Source organism: Scatophagus argus, chromosome 1, assembly GCF_020382885.2.
Source record: "Scatophagus argus isolate fScaArg1 chromosome 1, fScaArg1.pri, whole genome shotgun sequence".
Classification (NCBI taxonomy): Eukaryota; Metazoa; Chordata; class Actinopteri; family Scatophagidae; genus Scatophagus; species Scatophagus argus.
The window spans coordinates 25,010,523-25,027,744 of record NC_058493.1 but is presented as its reverse complement, the minus strand read 5'-3'; the positions used below and the strand labels follow the sequence as shown (position 1 = coordinate 25,027,744).

Genomic DNA, 17,222 nt, shown 5'->3' with positions numbered 1-17,222 from the left:
CCGACAAAAAAGTGACAAACATATCTGCACTACAGCATAGCTTTAATATATACTGTACATACAAAACGATAGTTTTCAGGAGTTAAAGATATTAAAATAGTTTGCATCTCTATACATCAATAATGTTTCCAGTGTCCTGTCTCTTTTGAGACAGGAATTAAATGAGATTGGAGGTGACAAATTATACACAAGGAGATACCTACAGTATTAACATAACATGTACACTAATAAACAAAGATTTCGGTCAATAACTGATGCTTTGCACTCATCAGATCAGAGTACAGAAAACCATTCAGAATCCACTGGGATATGATGTACAATTTACCTCAATATTACAGAGGCTACTTTTAAACTTGATAGTTAGTGTTAGTGTTAGACTAGAGGTAACCTGAAAGCAGCAAACCAAAACCCAAAAGCAAAGCTCACACTGCTGAAAAGGGACACAAAAGAAAGTTTTGCATGTCCAACTGAAACAAAGCAGGAGTGTCATTTCAAAATGCTGCACAGACACACATTTTTAGAGGATCTGTCCGAGAAGGAAGACAAAAGGCTTGATAGTTTGCAGTCAGAAAAAAAGCCAGAAAGCCAGATTTTTGTCTTTATATGTTACTACTCTATGAAAAATGTGCCTCAGGAAATTCTCCTGTTTGACATTCATTTTGGGCAACTTTCAAAATAGCAAACACACCTAAAGACTGCTTCCAGTAGCAGAAATATAACTGGAGGCTTTCAGGTGTTCTGCAGGCTCAAGAACATACTGCACTACTGGACATATAATAAATAACTTGGAAGGAAAATATCAATTTGTATTGATTGAACCAACCAATAGGTGGAGCTCACAGCCTGCTGTCCATCTACAGTCTTTTATGTCATGATGGAGGAAGTCGGTGTTTAAAATCAGAGTCAACAAGTTGCCATCAGATCATTTAATCAACACAATAAAACAAAAATTAATTTTATACAACATAGTTTAACTGAATGGCAAATACAACCTAGGCAGTTAACTCACCATTTTATGCTTTTATCATTATTAGATTTGTACTGGTAAGAAACATATTAATCCCTTGATCTGTTAAGACTGGGTTTTAAGACCGTGCAATGGACAGGGATATGAAACAAGTTGTTTCTCACAGGAGACACTTTTAACATGTCACAGTAGAAAAACTGCAGGTGTAAATAGGATATATGATGAGGCTAGCTGTCTTCATGACTTACTGGGACACTTGAATATACTAGAGCCATTTTTTAATGCTATCAGTAACATCTGTGCTCTTCCTGCTGCGACAAGTCAAAATGTCTGCTGTGAAAAAGGCCTGTTTTTAAAAAACATGGCTTGGCCATCTGGGAGATCCATAGCATTTAAACAAAAACATGGAAATATGGACATATTGGTGGATGAAAAGGGTGGGGGGGACAATCCAAGTCTAACATTGAATTTTATCCATCACCAAGTGCTTGTGGAAACATTATCTAATCCAGTTCAAATCAAACCTAGTTAGCATGATCGCAAAGGACACCACTTGTGCCTGTGCTTATGTAAGGAATCATGTATCATGTTAGCTGTTAAATGCAATTTTATTACAAGCAATTAAAACAATTTAGCTGAAAATAAAGAAAAGCATTAAAGTAATGTTTAATGCCTGAATTTAACTGCCACTGTCATTACAAAACCAGGCTGCAATGACTTGCATTATTTTGTCCAGTTTTCAACCGTATGAGAGTATGAAGACAGAATAAACTTCACAATTGTGAATTTGCATTGACATTCCTTTAGCATCCATAATGCGTTTCAAGTTTACACAGCACAGGAGAATGTATGGAAAACACAGCATGAACATAAACATCTAAATTTCTGTAGTTAATTAACTTAAATTTTCAACGCTTCTACTCTCTTCCTGTTGTTCTCTGCTCACTGTTAATAAAAAGGTTTTGGTACAGATTTTAGTGAGACTTTCTGACCAGTTAAAGCTGTTGAGCGGCGAGTACCCATTCAAGGAAGATACTCAAGACTCTGGTAGACCTTTAGATTAAACTCGTTTTCCACTGGATCTTCAGCTGTATGTTTTCCTCAGTATCATTCATTCAGAACATTATCAAAAATAAAAGGCTGTGAAATGCTCTACATCCTGTTCAAACTACGTTTGTTTTGCTTATATGTTTCGCCCACGTTTAAACGCTTGTGTTACAAAACAATCAATATGAAAATAACTGTACTGCTCTGTAATGAAATGAATAAAAGTACATCTCACACACACACACACAAGGACGAGTAAGTTGTTAACAGAGGCAGTCCTTTCCTTTTGTGATTTGAGAATACAACTTTGTCAGGAAGGGGTTTTATTTGCAGGGTCACAGAGATGATTATTTGACTTCCTTTTTCCCATTTAAACTTTTCGTGGAATTTAAAGACATGTTAGTACCACCTATTTCAAGGTACCAGTGCTCTGGGAATATATATATTTATATGTTTACAAAAAAAAAAAAAAAAAAAAAAAAAAAAAAAGAATTTAGTCACAACATTTCCTGCCAAGGAGGACACCGTTTGCTAGCCACCTGCAGAGGGTAGAGGTTTACTTTCTTGTGCGTTAGTATGTGATTGTACAATCTTGTGGATACTTTTCATGTGTGCATTCTATACAATTTTATTGTGAAAATAAATATACAATTTACACCAAAGTTAATGGGCATCTATAAATGACCAAAAGGGTCCCTTATGCACTTGGAAGAAAAAGTAATCTAACAGAAATTAAAGAAGCCTCCAATCTGCAGAGGTCTACTTCACATTACTTTACCTGAGTGACTACACTGAACTTTTGATTTCTGCACTTACCCCAAAAGTAACACAAACTATTTGTTGCCATTTGACAATGCACAACCCCAACCAGATGGCCTACCGTTTTAGCCTAACATCAATAAAGTGAACAGCAGGAAGGGGTCTGCTCATGCTTCATTCTGTATCCATTTCAACCTATTGCACGACGGCAAACGTGCAGCTGTAATCCTGATGTTTGAGACAGCCATAGCCAAGACCTGCTCAGAGATTTCTAACAGTAATTCTTAGAGGATGAGTATAGAACTGCTCTAGAGATTTGATATAACTTTCAACAAATATTAAATCAGAGATATCTGGCTAAAGAGCCTGATGCTGGTATTAAACATCGCCATAATCACGTCAGCATCTACACAAAAAGAACAACGACAAAATGCTCAAAGAGAATTGGGTGCTCACGTTTCTTCTTTTCAACACAAATCATTTAGCAGTCTGTCGGAGAGCAAAAGGCAATGTTGCTCTCCTCCCACCGAAAAACAAATCCTCAATGCTAAAACCAATCCCTGACCAGATGGGCAGAAAGGAGTCAGTGTTCCAGATGCCATGTCTGTCTCAGGCTTCACAAACAAAGCCACGGTGTGGCATCAGGCTTTCAGTCACTCATTGACGTCCCAGATTTCGGAGAGCAGCGGGGGAAGCTTCTTGTCCTGGAGGCGAAGGGCAAAAACCTGCTCGGAGTGGACGCTACTTAGTGTACGAAGGCTCACCAGCTTCATCAGCATACGGGGAAACATCAAGTGATCCTGAGGAAACATTTGAAACAGGTGACTTCCTGCAATCACATCTGTAGGAATGATTTATAACGTTGAACTGCAGCACGGTTTTCAGTTGATTTGATAAAAACAACAAAGGATTTAGGTGGCTTACATTTAGTAGCTGCGTTACAGCAGAAACAGTTCCTCCAAATGGCCTTTCTCATCTCGTAACTGTCTGAGCAAAACAACTGAACCTGAGCCCTGACCCAATGTGCTTATTGAGAGGACTCCCACCAGATTACGCTGACATACCGGTGGTCACAAGAGGTTACGTGAACCGCTGGACACTTACATTTGGTCTCTTTATCATGATGTAAGAGCGCAGTGCGTCCACATAGGGTTGCTGCAGCCTCTCCACCAGATCGTGATCTTGCACATTTGGCCGATCTAAACAGAGTTTACCAAACAAAACAGACAGACACCTGTTGATCTCTTTTCTTACAGATTATCAGATTTGTCCATTCTGTCCCTTGAAGAACTGACAGGGGCAGCATTAGCCATAAATACATTTTCACTTGGGGCCTTGTATGCAGAGGATTCACTGCAGGTTGTGAGGTTTGTGAATTCTGACCTGCAGAAAAGATGTTGATGGCGATGAGAAGGGCATATTCGGCCTCGTCCAGATGCAGGTCGTTCATTCCTTTCGAGAACTCAAAGATTGGGTTAATGAACTCAATCTGAAGCCCTGAGGAGATGAGAGGTGAAACAGGGACAAGGAAACAAACAAAATCACTTTAAAAAAGGGAATTTGGTGAAACAAGCACAAAGGGTTTTTTCCTTTTCAGTATTAGTGCCATTACTGGAAATGGTGACATAAGAGCAAAAAGGTTTATGTAATATAAAATAAATATTATCTGTCTTTATCTACATTTAGATTACATAATAAACATACCTTTTTTGTTACAACTATACACAGCCTTAATCAATTTCATAGGTCAGGGAGACTGTCTGGTTGTTGCAACAGGCATGGAAAAAAAGGTTATTTATATGGAGACAGGACATGCAAAACAGGCAGAAATGAGCAAACGCACCTGCTTTGGCAAAATCCTCCTTATTATAGCTGAAGTCCTTCAGAAATGTAATGCTGTCAATAGCAGGATTGTACCGCCGTGATGTCTCGAGCAGCATAATCTGAGGGAGAAACACACATTTTGGTGAGAGCAAAATTGTGCCATGCTATGAACTGCCACGAATTATGACCGTACTACAATATTTTTAAAATAAGTACACTGTTCTTTCATCTAGAAGGTTCCTGCTTTTAGTTCACTTGCATCAGTGCTAAATTTAAATCAATAATGTACAGTTGAGAGCTAAGCCAACATTTCAAAATCAAAGCTGACACGACAAGACAAACCTCAATGGTAGACGTCTTGAGCAGAGCAATCTGGTCCTCTCTTGTGAGCTCCAAGAAACCAGGAAGCTGCTTAGCGAAATCCACAATCTCCTGGACCGACATGATTGCTAGCTCAGTGAAGTGGGCGAACCGCTGCTGACGCACTTCTCGATTCTGCAGGTCCTGACTCTGCGGCCACGGCTGTTGGACACACACACAAATGTATGAATTGGTTAGCTGAGGGTAAACATTTCACTGATTTTCAAAATGACACAAACAGCATACTCCAGGTTAAACCTGGACGGCAGAGATGCTCAAATTGAGCACGTTTTGACAAAAAAAAACAGACGGAGGGAAAATTAGCTGGTCAAAAACAAATCAAATCTATTTATCCATCTCAGATGTTCACTTACTGTCACTTTTGGTCTTTCAAGGAAAGACCTCTTGTTGCACTGCTTTTGCATGGCCACCAGCTTCTCAATCATCTCTTGCTGCTGTGGATCCAGCGCGGCCACTTCCTGCAGAGGGGTGGGGGTGACCTCTGTGGACGTGCGAGCCGTTTCCTCCTCGTGCTGCTTCTTCATCTTCTTTAGTCTGATTTGTTCCTCGGAGAGCACACCTACAGGTCAAACAAGGAAGCACGTCTTGACTAAAGCTGACTCCCTCAGTGAACAGGATAATCCGTTTTATTCTCATTATTTTCACCCTGGCTTCCAATCCCACATGCCAAAACGCGGTGGGATCTAAATTTTTCTCCGATTCATTTGGCAGGCGGACACTCACACTGCTCCAGCATGCCCGCCTCCCGGCACTTGCGCAGGCGGCACTGCTGGCACTTGCGGCGCATGTACATGTCCATTTCACAGTGGCCGTTGTTCTTGCAGGAGTACTGGGCACTTTTAATGACGCTGCGTCGAAAGAAGCCCTTGCAGCCCTCACAGCTCAGCACATTGTAGTGGAAACCAGAGGCCTTGTCACCACACACACTGCACACCTCATTGCCAAGCATCTTTGGTGCAGGACCCTTCTTTCTCTTCACTGGCTGACCATCTACACACGCATTAAAAGGAAAAAAAAGCGTGGATAAACCATGTTAAGCACTTTCAACAATTCCAGTCAAGGACATTCTCCGAGGCAGCAGCCGGTTGATGAGTCCTGGACACTTGGCAATGCCTGCTTGTCTACCTTTATTTGAATGAAGAAAAGATGAGTTCTTCCAGGCATCATATCTCAGCAGAGATAAGACACAGACGGCTTTGTATGCAAAATGAGCAAGCACATAATGCAAAACATACAAAGCAAATTCACTGGGCCATGCACATCCTCCTGCCATACATCTTTCAAGTCCTGATCATAAGAAAATATTTTATTTATTTATTTTTTAAAAACAGCATATGTTATTGTGTCTCAAATATACATATACTTCATCAAGCCCTTTACAACCGAGTAAGTGTGCAACAAAATAAATACACTGACTTAACAGTATATTAGATGCACTTGTACTGTCTGATCCAGACTATATACTAATACTTCTTTCAACATTCATAAAAACAAGAATAACTGATGCAGTGCACTTCACTAACTGGTACCACAGTGTGTTTATTCAGCAACGCTTTTTCTTCTCTAAATGCGGCAATTAAGCTAAAATAAGTACCGACAACTGTGGTACAAAAAGGAGAGAGAAGACGGGGATTAGCAGAAAAAGAATACTGGTTATTCTTGTCTGTGGAACTTGCCACACCAGTCCAGTGACGCATACACACAGACATACTTGAAGAAACACACCAGACACAGATACACACACACTGCTATATAAGATTTAATCCTGGGATATGAGAGGCTGACTGAATGAACAAGAAAATATCCTTCCGTTAAAGATTAAGATAATGATTTCCCTGCACGTTGACCAAAGACGCCTGCACTCACAATTTCATTCTCAGAAAGTGGTGCACTCACTGATGTCCTCAGTGGTGATTAATGTTGACTAAAGCAGTAACATTTACAGAAACTGCAGGCCGTTTTTCCAGATACACAGCTAGACACTCCCTCCAACGAGGACGTGTGCTATTTATTTTACGCTATGACTGCAATACAACAAGGGTTCAAATTTAATCTCAATTCCGGTAGAAACATTAAAGTTGTGTACTGAAGCAGTTTTCTCACCCGCGCTGGTAGACGTGTCACCTGCAGCTGGATCCACCTTAATGTCACTTGGGTCTATTGGCAGAGGGCTGCTCATCTCAGTCAGCGAAGGGCCATTATGAGGGGGGACGGGGAAGTCATCTGGGTGGGAGAGGTCAGCCAGCGACAGCAACCCGTCATGCTTCATCGTACTGCTTCCACTGCTCTCCTCAACCATGCAGTCCAGCTGCAGCTCAGAGGCCCCGTCAAACACCTTACTCTCATCTGACACATTCAAAAACATCCCGCGATGACGTTTATCAGGCAAAAACTGCTAGATACCAGTCATGTTTCATATATAGATGCATCTCAAAAAACTAATGAATGATTTTATTTACGATTGATTTTATTAGAAATCAATGATCAACATTATACGAACTTTGTGTTATAGTAAAACAAAAACATGTACTGAGAAAACTTCCAGCTTGAGCTCACACAGTACACTACTGCAAAAATGGTTCCTCTTACCATGACCAACATCTGGGATATCAGTCACTGACAGCGTGGACATCTTCTGCACAGCAGCTTGTCATAACGAAATCAACATGTACCTGCAAAATAAAAAGAAGAAACCAAACTCAATCATGTAGGCAATTCAACCAAATCAAAGGCAAAACTATAAACTAAATGCTGGCTTAGTGCAAGCCAAAGCAAAGCATAACCAGAAAGGAAATCCCCTGAAACAAAATCTTTGGGTACAACCTGCCAACACTGTGGGAGCACAGTAACCCCATGCAGTCTGTGGGCACATTCAAAACAGGCATGTGGTTAAATGACATCAAGGGCAGGGCGTTTATCATCTTACACAGCATAATACACTTCTTCGAAAGATCTAAAACAAGTGAAAGAGACGCTGACCCTCCCTATAAAAATGTGTGTACAGGAAAGCCAACTGGCTGTGAAAGCAGAAATGAAAGTTTGTCATCAGCCACATATGGGGCATTTCAGGAAACTGATTCAGCAGACAAACATGCATGATTTTGTCACTATTCTTAACCCACTTGCAAGAAGGAACCCCCGGTTTAAAAATACAGGCTGCCTGTAATTTGCTGTGACAAATAAAAATGATATTAAATATCTGACAAATGATAAAAATCATAGAAAAAATCTTGCACTATTACCACAGAGGCAATCCTGCTCATTGATTTGGATGGTGGACAATAAGGTCTTGGGTGTCAAAATCAAAACTGGTTATTCTGTTTAGTGCCTGATTCACAGGTAGTGATAATCACTGAGACTGAACTGCGCCAACACTCACACACAAGATAACAAAATGCACAAGGACTGTGCCAACACACAGGGTATAAATACATACATGTTCAGATTATATTGAGCCTGTGTCAGAGAGGTTCTGCAGCAATACGACTACGGGCATGTGTACTTGTGTTCTTGATAAGTTTGTATCATGTAACCACCATGAAAATCAGGTCTGGTAGTGACAGTCGGGCCCTGTGATACAACACTGCACAACAAGCTCGAGAACAAAAAGTTACTGATGGGATTACTCAAAACCATCTTAACAAAAGTCGTGAAAGGTACGTAACATCATTTAACAATACCAGTTGTGACTGTGTTCACCTAATATTGGAGCATATTACCCTAAAGTGACGCACAGCGTGACTATGACTAATAATATGTCTGCCTTTAAAACGTCCATGTCAGCATTAAGCAGCAACATCACAAATTTACTGCAAAGAAAGAATTAAATTCCTATGGGATTTTTCAACTCTACCCCGGACATTTCACCACTGAGACAACTTAAAATGTTTAAACTGACACTGCAAAGGATTTGCAATAAATAACACCAATCAATGTCAAAATAATAACAAAACCGGACAGCATTTTAGGCCTATTTAAAGTCTATCTCAAGTAAAACTGCCACAGTGACTCTGTGACAGACATAGTGTTGCAGTGACCTTACCTCTGAAGTTGATGTCTTATTTACTGCCTATCCATCTTTCCCATGTGAGTTCACAACTTGAGTCTGTCGATATCCCTGCGCTGATGGAGGACTGGCTTGCCTGAGGAGACCTGAGTACGCCAAAACCCCTGTGACTTATTGGGCGGAAGTTTAATGACTCAGTATCTTGAAGAGACTGAGTAGGAAAGAAGACAAGTCCCTTTCTACAATGTCCAATGGGAGACAGGAGGGAAAATCGACAGACAAACAGAGAGAGAGAGAGAGAGAGAGAGAGAGGGAGGGGGGGGACACCAGAGGTTACTATTGGTCATGGCTGAGGTGAGGGCTGAAGTGCTCCAGCTTTTTCCTGTTTGAGAATTTAAAAAGGCCATATTACTGAAACAGCGTCATATCACACATATACATTAAGATTAATAACCTCATTTTCATCCAAAACATAACCTGTACTGTTGTCCACGGCCTGAGATCCCAATATCTAAAAGCTGCTACTACTCAAATTCTGTCAGTTTCATACAGTGTACACAAAGAAAATCCACAGAAGCAACATTACATGCAGCCTGAATGTGTCAGTTGTTTGTGTGAAAGAGAAAGACTCAAAGCAGGGAGTGCTTCAGAACAGGTCTAATACTCGCATATTGAGAAACCACAAATCAATATGTCAAATGCCATGTAAGCATCGCGGATCGTAAGTCTGAGCACGTCTGACATCTGTTGTAACAGGCTCTAAAATCTGCTTTTACAAACACAGGGTCTGGTAATCAAAAGGTATCATCTTTTATAGGGTGAACTGACATTCTTTGGTTGTAAAACTTTTCTGCTCTTCCTGTGAACTCATGTCATCCCCACCCTGATCTCTCTGTTCAAGTCCAATGTCCCCTGCATCTTATCAGCCAGCCACCTTTGTCCATGTGCATGTTTTCATAGACTCTGGGAAATTAAATGAAGCACCAACAAAAATCAATATGACACTGAATAAGATCCAAATGGGTGTCACAATAATGATTTAATCATTATAGCTCGCTATAATTGATTATAACTCAGAAATAAATATTATAGCTTAAATTAAAAGAAAGGACCAGTTCTTACCTTACACTTGCCATGATGGCAACAATTTTGTAATTCAGCTAAATCTGTAATGCAAAATTTTGCTGAGAGCTAAAATTTGACTGTTTATACAACAAGCGAGTGTAAACAGAACTACTGACTTAAGACATTTTAGCAAATAGAGCAGACAGATAGCAAATTAATCAGTAACAACTTAAAACTTAAATCAAATACCAACCTTTGGTGACTAAAGGCTGGACATAGTAAGATACTTCAATATTTAAACCCATGGGTTGTGGAATTATAATGATCATCTTTGATATTGGATATGTTACAGACCAAACAATAATTAAAGGATGAACTTGAAAATAATTTCAAGTTGTAGTCCTATCAGCAACGCTGTGCTGAGGACACTAACAAAGCCTGAGAAATCTGCATCCATGTCCCAGTTCATATCAGAGATTGAGAGAAAGTTGTGTTCATACATGACTCCAAGTCAGCATGAACGGGTGGGAAATGTCCCTTTCTTATACTCTCAGAGTACCGGCGGATGTAACTCTCCGCGGTGAAGCAAAACTGGACTACCATAATCAGCAACAACTTCATGTGAAAGCAAAGAGTCAGGGCTTTCAGGAGTCACGGGCTCCAAAATGAGTCGACGCTCCCAGCAACACCTCTGATGGGAGGAGGAGAAGAAGAAGTACACTCAGTGCTTCAAGGCCTCGCAGAGCCACCCAGATGTTTTCACTTCTTCTCACAGGGGACCTCTGCTCAGATTAATACTGGGTGAAGCTTTGCTGGAAATTATGTGAGGTCACAAATCAATCAATCAATCAATCAATCAATCAATCAATCAATAAAGATACTGTAGGTCATCCCACACTGAGAGCAGGTGCTACAGATATCAAGTCTGTGCACGATCACAGAGGACTGATCAGGGGAATCAAGTGAAACCACCTGTGTGGGTGGCCCAGCAATGTTGAAGGGCTTTTTTCTTTTGGCACACACACACTTAAACCGGCAAATTAAACAAGATGCGAGATTAAACAGTCATAGCCTGACATCCTTTGTCAAGCTAAATTAGCACATTTGCGATCAGCCTAACTAACTAGTTGGTTAGTTTAGTTGTCAGTTACGTTAGCGTTGTTTCGCAACCGTGTTACGCAAAGAACTGAAAGGACAAGTCGCAACTAAAAACACATTTGACGAGTTTCGTGTTTACACTGCTGCGCCGTAGCTGTTTAGACCAGACTTTCTGCTAACATTAGCCAAGTTAGTTTACCAGCCTAATAGTCGGTATGCAAGCAAATGCAGTTAGCTAGCTACAAGTTCGGCTTGTAAGCACTAGCTAATCTTAGCAATGTTTGAGTGTGCCACGCCAGCCTTTATACACCGCTAGTTAAAAATATACAAAGGGATGTTTAGGTGAGATTAGCTTCAAAGTCAATCCAAACAAGGCCAATATCGTCAACGTTAGCCTAACACCGCCACACGCGAAAGGAACTCCCTTTTAACAAGTTCAACTTAGCTAGCTCAGTTAACTTCACACTACCCAACACCACAAACACGACAAAAAGAAAATACTTGACTTGCCAGACACTTCATGAGTTCGCGACTACGTGTTAGTTATGGTGGACTAGTCCGTCCGTTAGTGGCTGGTGACAGCGGCTTTGACAATCAAAGCTAGCATGTTAGCTTTCTTGCCAGCGTAGTTACATCATGTGATTCAGCGGCCCCGGGTAGTTCAGGCTGCGGCTGGCGCAGCAGGCTACAGATTTCATCATGGTGAGAGCTCCAACGTGGGAGTCTGCTGCCCAGTGTTAAGCCTTACAGACGTTATGATCCTATGAAGTTCACCATGGTCCGTGATTCAGGTGATACTATTCAGGAAGAATCGGGAATTACAGAACATTACATATAACTTGCAAAGTTAAAAAAATAATAAAGGTGTTAAATATTTGACACTGGACCCTTTACAAAAGGTAAACACAATATTAGGTAATATTTGAGAACTTCATCTTAGCTCATACTTTAGTTCCAGCTCTGCAATTAAATCAAATTAATGACCAGAAACTAATTAACACAGTGAACCATGGGCCTAAAGTAGTTGCCTGCTCTGCCCCGTAGGTGGCCCTGCCGTTAATAAAATGAGCAGATGCGTTAAATATGAGGGCCAAATGTGTGTTTATTTATCACCCTCTTAGCTACTTACCCCTTTTCTCGACTAACCCAGAACCCTGCACAAAAACTCAGTTGAAAATCAGCGGCGGGAACCCACAGGACAATGAGGAAAGATGATCTATAAAATTATGATGGCTACTGAGCCGCCGCTAGAGGGCAGACTCGCCCAGGCCAAAACAGGAAGTTCAACCGGACATTGCATTTTACTCCACCGAAGAAGAAGCCGGACGAAAACAATTACAAACTGTTTTGTGCGGCACTTTCCTACATTGTTGTCTAATATTATTTCAGCAAACAAGACACCATGCCCGTCATCTGTGCGGCAATAGGGTGCAACAACAAGTTTATTAAAGGGTCGGAAATAAGATTTTACAGGTAAGTTTGAAAGGAAGTTTTCAACCGTTTCACGTTAGCTTAATGTGAGTTTGGCACAACATAGAAACCGACATGAATAACGCGTTTATAGTTTTTAGATTAGCTAAGTTATTATTTCATCTGTGATATCTCCTGTTGACCACTGGAAGCTAAAAATTCACCACGGGAACGAATAGGTCCTGGTAAATTAATATCGTGCAGACGTTAACGCTTGTTTTCGTATCTTAAATAACCTGATTTTATCGACCATTGAAACCCTGCAATTACATCATGTGGCAACTTTTCTGCTATTAGTACGTGTGCTTGTTGAAGTAGTCCTCTGCTCCAGCTTGATAAATGAGCTAGCACGCAGAAGTTTCTAACCTACTTGCAGCATAAACCACAAAAGATTTGCCTTTATGGCAAATTATTTATGATAGCTACGTAGCAGCATTCAGGTATCAGTGGACAGTTTGAATTAACTTACCAAAATGAAAAGTTTGATTATAAATATTGCATCCCGAAGATCGCTAATTGCAGCTTTCCACTGCTGTATTTCACCACCTGTAATGTGAACAGAGCTCATAGACAACCAGTTTACCTGTATCAGGTATGCACATCATGTCAGCTTAATGTTAACACGAAAGTTGCTGAGGACTTGTGATGTTTTGATGAAATGTTTATGTATGCTGATGCTTATTTCCAACACGCAGAAATAAACTTGATGTTACAGATTTTAGACATTACATTCATTTAGCTGATGCTTTTATCCGAAAATTAATCATTCAGGTGAACTGCCTCAAGAGCTAGAAAGCATTTTAGCGTGGTGTTAAGACAACTAAGAAACATGCTTAGTATAGCTGATAAAGAGTACTTTCTTTTGCAAAAAATGCGTAGTGTTAAGGATTTATCTGTTATCTACTGTGATGGGCAGTTAACTATCAGAGTGTTAGTCATTTGCATCCCACCTTCTGTGCGCTGTATCAGGTTCCCGCTCAGCAAGCCTCAACTTGCCAGCAAATGGGTGCACAGCCTGGGGATGAAAAACTTCATCCCAACTGCCAACACCTGCCTCTGCTCGGAGCATTTCCGGACCGACTGCTTCAGGGACTACAATGGCAAACAGTTTCTGAGGGAGGATGCAGTGCCCACCCTCTTCACCCATGGACAAGACTCATCAAAGGTGCAGAGTTAAGAGCATTATAGAAACTAGTCTTCTCTAGCAGTTTGTTTTCAGTGTAAACAAGTCAAATATCCTGTTTTATACAAAGTGAATAAATAACTGTGAAAATTCCACAGATTGAACTTCGTAAAAGAGGGGTGGTGCCAAAAGAGACAAACATGGTGAATAAAGTGGCAACACAAGCAGACCAAGACAGAGCGAGAGACGCCACGAGCATACGCAGAGACAAAAGAGGAGGATTAAGGGTGACTTTTCTGTTTCCATTGTCACTGCTGTGAATGTGAGAGCTCATTTGCTTTCACTGGCATATCAATTACAAGCAATTACTTTGTGAAGGATACCTTAAGTTCGATGTAGCAAATGTGCTAAAACGTGCAATTGTAAGACTGTTTCTTCCACTGTTACAAAGTGCCTTAAAGTCAGCTTTGTGTTTATTTAGACTCATCTAATCAGAAACAATGAAATACACAATCATAATAAAGTCAAAAGGACAGCTGATGCTACAGCCTCACTAACTGTGTTGAGTTCACATTTGAGTCCTGGCAAAAGCCCCAGTGAAGCAAAACAAGAACTCTAACGAGCACAACCTGAAGTTACAGTTTAAGAAAGCAGCATTTCCTGTGGTTTCAGTAGCAGCTGTTACTCAGTGCCTTTCACCTCCTCAGAAACAGTCAGAATAGTTTTATTTATCATTGAGGGTTAATTAAATGTGTCAGTAAGATTTATTCATTGATATAAAGGGAGTTTATACAAGGAAGCAAACGTTAATTCACTTTAATTTAATCACATTGATTTAAAATAAACTGTTTCATTTTGCCACAGGGTGGACGAGGAGGCCGAGGAGGAAAACAAATACCTGACAGGTGAGACAGTGTGTGGCCGCTCAGTCATCTCAGTCTCACAGTACAGAACAGAAGTGTGTCTTTAAAGTTTTCACTTTTTTTTATCTTTGTCATTCGTTGAAGTGAATGAGTGTCCTTTGAAACACTGAGCTCTAACTGATTGTGCCATATGTAGGGAATCAGTTAACTGGGACAAGATGAGGAAGGTTTAGGGAAAGTTGGTGCCTCAAAAATCATAAACTGTAACACTTTATGACAAAACAACAGCTGGAATACCAGTCCTTTAGGCACCAGCCTGCTTAATGTGAGATTAATTAAATCTGAGTGTGGGTTTGATCTTTGCATCATTATAATTTGAAAGACAAAACTGTCCCCAGGTTTTCACCCCGTATTAGTGTTTCATAATATTAATTGTCATTGATAGTCTGGTGTATGCCGACTACACTGAACCATTAAATTATCTTTATACAGAGAGTTTATATTCAGCTGTGATCATTTTGTTCTGTCACATAGAAACTGAAACATCAATTATTGAAAAACACAGAGGGTGAAAAATGCGTCAAAGAAAACGTTTAAAGAAAACAAAAACTAATGTTGTTGTAATGTTATGTCTGTGTTTGATCTCTTGCGTGCAGACAGATGATGGGAGCCAAGAACAGAGTGTACGACAGCAAAGGCCGACTGCTCTCCAACGGCAAGGACATGTGTGACTGTCTGGATGTGGACTGCATGGGCTGCTTCTACCCCTGCCCCGACTGCGGCTCACGCAAGTGCGGAGTGGAGTGCCGCTGCGACAGGAAGTGGCTTTACGAGCAGGTGGAGGTGGAGGGCGGAGAGATCATCCGGAACAAGTTTGCCCTTTAGTTAGCAGCGACTCTTGGGGCTTTAAACGCTTGCTCTTGGGGGATCAAAACGTCCTCCTTCCTGAAATTCAGCTTCAAAATCAGTCTTGCTGGACCATTCAAGACTTTGATGGTTGTTAACTCTTGTTGACTGATAATTATGAGCTGTTGGACAGCTACTGCCAATGGTAGAAAACTGTGGAGAGTAAAAGTGTTCTGCTGAATGTGAAACCCAGAATTCTACCTTTTCCCATCAAGTTGTTTCATTTTGTGTAGTTTAATATATTTAGACATTTTTTACTTTTGCTTGGATTATTTACAGAAGAGAAATAAAAAATCATGACATCTGAAACTGAATGCTGACATCAGGACTCGAAACATTAAGGGTTTCACAGAACTGTATAATTTGTAGTTCAGCTGGTTTAATCCTGTGACATTTCTGAATGAGAGAAAGATGTGTATGTACATAATGTTTGTTTTGATTGGAAAAACTGAAAGACTTGTCAAATCTCTGACCATGTTTTACAGGAGAGGGAGAACAACTCTGAAATATAACAGCTAATCTAAGACAGAGCACAGTAGTGGTTTTATCAGTTAACAGAACGACAAAAAGCTCAACCAAGAATTCTGGAAAGCATCATGACCAGTTCTTCTTCTGGAGCTGCTGGATACTGCAAAATTAATAGAATATTCTCTCTTCAGTGTTAAAATAAAAAGCAGGTGGGTCAAAGGAGAAACATTTAGCCTCCCTGTACGTATATCAGTCCAGTGCTTAGTCATAGGCTGGTGTAGCAGCTAAAAGTCATAATTCCAGTATGTGTGCTAAAGAAAGCACCATCAGTGTGATGTTATATGAAGTCCTTTTAACGAGTAAAGACGATAATTAATGTGTCTTGGTGAGTCATCTCAGTAATCCACCTTGTAAATGAATGCCCTTTTGAAAATGTAATCAATTTCTTATTTCCATTAGGCCATTTTGGCCTCATTATCACAAACTGGACACGAGAGGACTCGTCTTTTTACTCGCCCCCCTCCCCCACCCCATGCACTGAGCAAAGGCAGCATGACACAGCACTTCATCACGCCGGCTGAGGAAGGAGCTGCAGAGCTGATCAGACAGTAATGTGTCATTTATACACATCGCGCTGTCCTTGAGCTCAGCTGTGGGTCAAACGTCACGCAGTCCGCGGCTTGCGTTGCCTCCACACGCTCTGCTTATTTCCAGGACACACTGATGACGGGTGGAAAATGTGGTCTTGCCAATTTGTATAAATGATCACATAAAAGTAATAAAAATGTGCAGTTCTGTTTTTTGCGCCGTTTGTATTGCCAGTGTCTCCATCGTGTATTTCACAGCTCCTTTCCTTCCCCCCAAAGGACTACATAGATGAAGCTTATTAATATTTATAAAAACGAGTCGATGTGAGCACAGAGCGAATCGACGCAAACAAGCCATTCATCAAAAGCAGTTCAAGTTTTGTTCTAAACTCAAATCTAAGTTAAAATATTTTCCTCAGTGGGACAATTTGTGTCTAAGTACAGAGGACACCACAAAAGTCAGATTATCAGCCTTTGGGTGCCATCATCCCAGCCTCAAATTTTAATTTGTCCACTACATTTGGTGACCAGAATTTTTATGACCAACAAACCTGCAAGACTAATAGCATCAGATGCTGGCACCCCTGTGATTTGAGCTGAAGTACAGCCTCACAGAGCCACAAGCATGACTGTAGATTCATGGTGTAGTTAATGGGCA

The 17,222-nt window shown here is 40.6% G+C and overlaps 2 protein-coding genes across 3 annotated transcripts; one reads left to right on the top strand and one right to left on the bottom strand.

Annotated features, from left to right (window-relative positions):
- Nucleotides 1-911: 911 nt before the first annotated feature.
- nr1h3 (nuclear receptor subfamily 1, group H, member 3) lies at nucleotides 912-12,412 on the bottom strand. 2 transcript variants are annotated; one of them, XM_046394546.1, is made up of 11 exons: nucleotides 12,277-12,412; nucleotides 9,021-9,223; nucleotides 7,568-7,650; nucleotides 7,082-7,324; nucleotides 5,702-5,968; nucleotides 5,332-5,537; nucleotides 4,940-5,119; nucleotides 4,617-4,716; nucleotides 4,157-4,270; nucleotides 3,878-3,972; nucleotides 912-3,573 (listed from the first exon to the last, which is right to left on the bottom strand). In XM_046394546.1, exons 3-11 carry the CDS (start codon nucleotides 7,608-7,610, stop codon nucleotides 3,427-3,429), a joined length of 1,395 nt encoding a protein of 464 aa, XP_046250502.1. In that variant the 5' UTR covers nucleotides 7,611-7,650; nucleotides 9,021-9,223; nucleotides 12,277-12,412; the 3' UTR covers nucleotides 912-3,426. The 2 variants fall into 2 exon arrangements, with proteins under 2 accessions (XP_046250502.1, XP_046250492.1); XM_046394536.1 differs by lacking the exon at nucleotides 12,277-12,412 and adding an exon at nucleotides 9,813-9,833.
- LOC124062096 (ADP-ribosylation factor-like 14 effector protein) lies at nucleotides 12,337-16,039 on the top strand. Its single transcript, XM_046394601.1, has 5 exons — nucleotides 12,337-12,620; nucleotides 13,587-13,782; nucleotides 13,899-14,027; nucleotides 14,605-14,645; nucleotides 15,260-16,039. Exons 1-5 carry the CDS (start codon nucleotides 12,550-12,552, stop codon nucleotides 15,486-15,488), a joined length of 666 nt encoding a protein of 221 aa, XP_046250557.1. The 5' UTR covers nucleotides 12,337-12,549; the 3' UTR covers nucleotides 15,489-16,039.
- The last annotated feature ends 1,183 nt before the right edge of the window (nucleotides 16,040-17,222 follow it).

Bases quoted from the DNA above. Each gene is read 5' to 3' on its own strand.
- nr1h3 (XM_046394546.1), bottom strand. From the start codon at position 7,610: ATGTCCACGCTGTCAGTGACTGATATCCCAGATGTTGGTCATG. The intron at 5,538-5,701 runs GTGAGTGTCCGC...TTTGACCTGTAG, and splicing joins GGCGGGCATGCTGGAGCAGT to GTGTGCTCTCCGAGGAACAA. The intron at 4,717-4,939 runs GTTTGTCTTGTC...TTTCTCCCTCAG, and splicing joins TCAAGACGTCTACCATTGAG to ATTATGCTGCTCGAGACATC.
- LOC124062096 (XM_046394601.1), top strand. From the start codon at position 12,550: ATGCCCGTCATCTGTGCGGCAATAGGGTGCAACAACAAGTTTATTAAA. The intron at 12,621-13,586 runs GTAAGTTTGAAA...GCGCTGTATCAG, and splicing joins TCGGAAATAAGATTTTACAG to GTTCCCGCTCAGCAAGCCTC. The intron at 14,646-15,259 runs GTGAGACAGTGT...TCTTGCGTGCAG, and splicing joins GGAAAACAAATACCTGACAG to ACAGATGATGGGAGCCAAGA.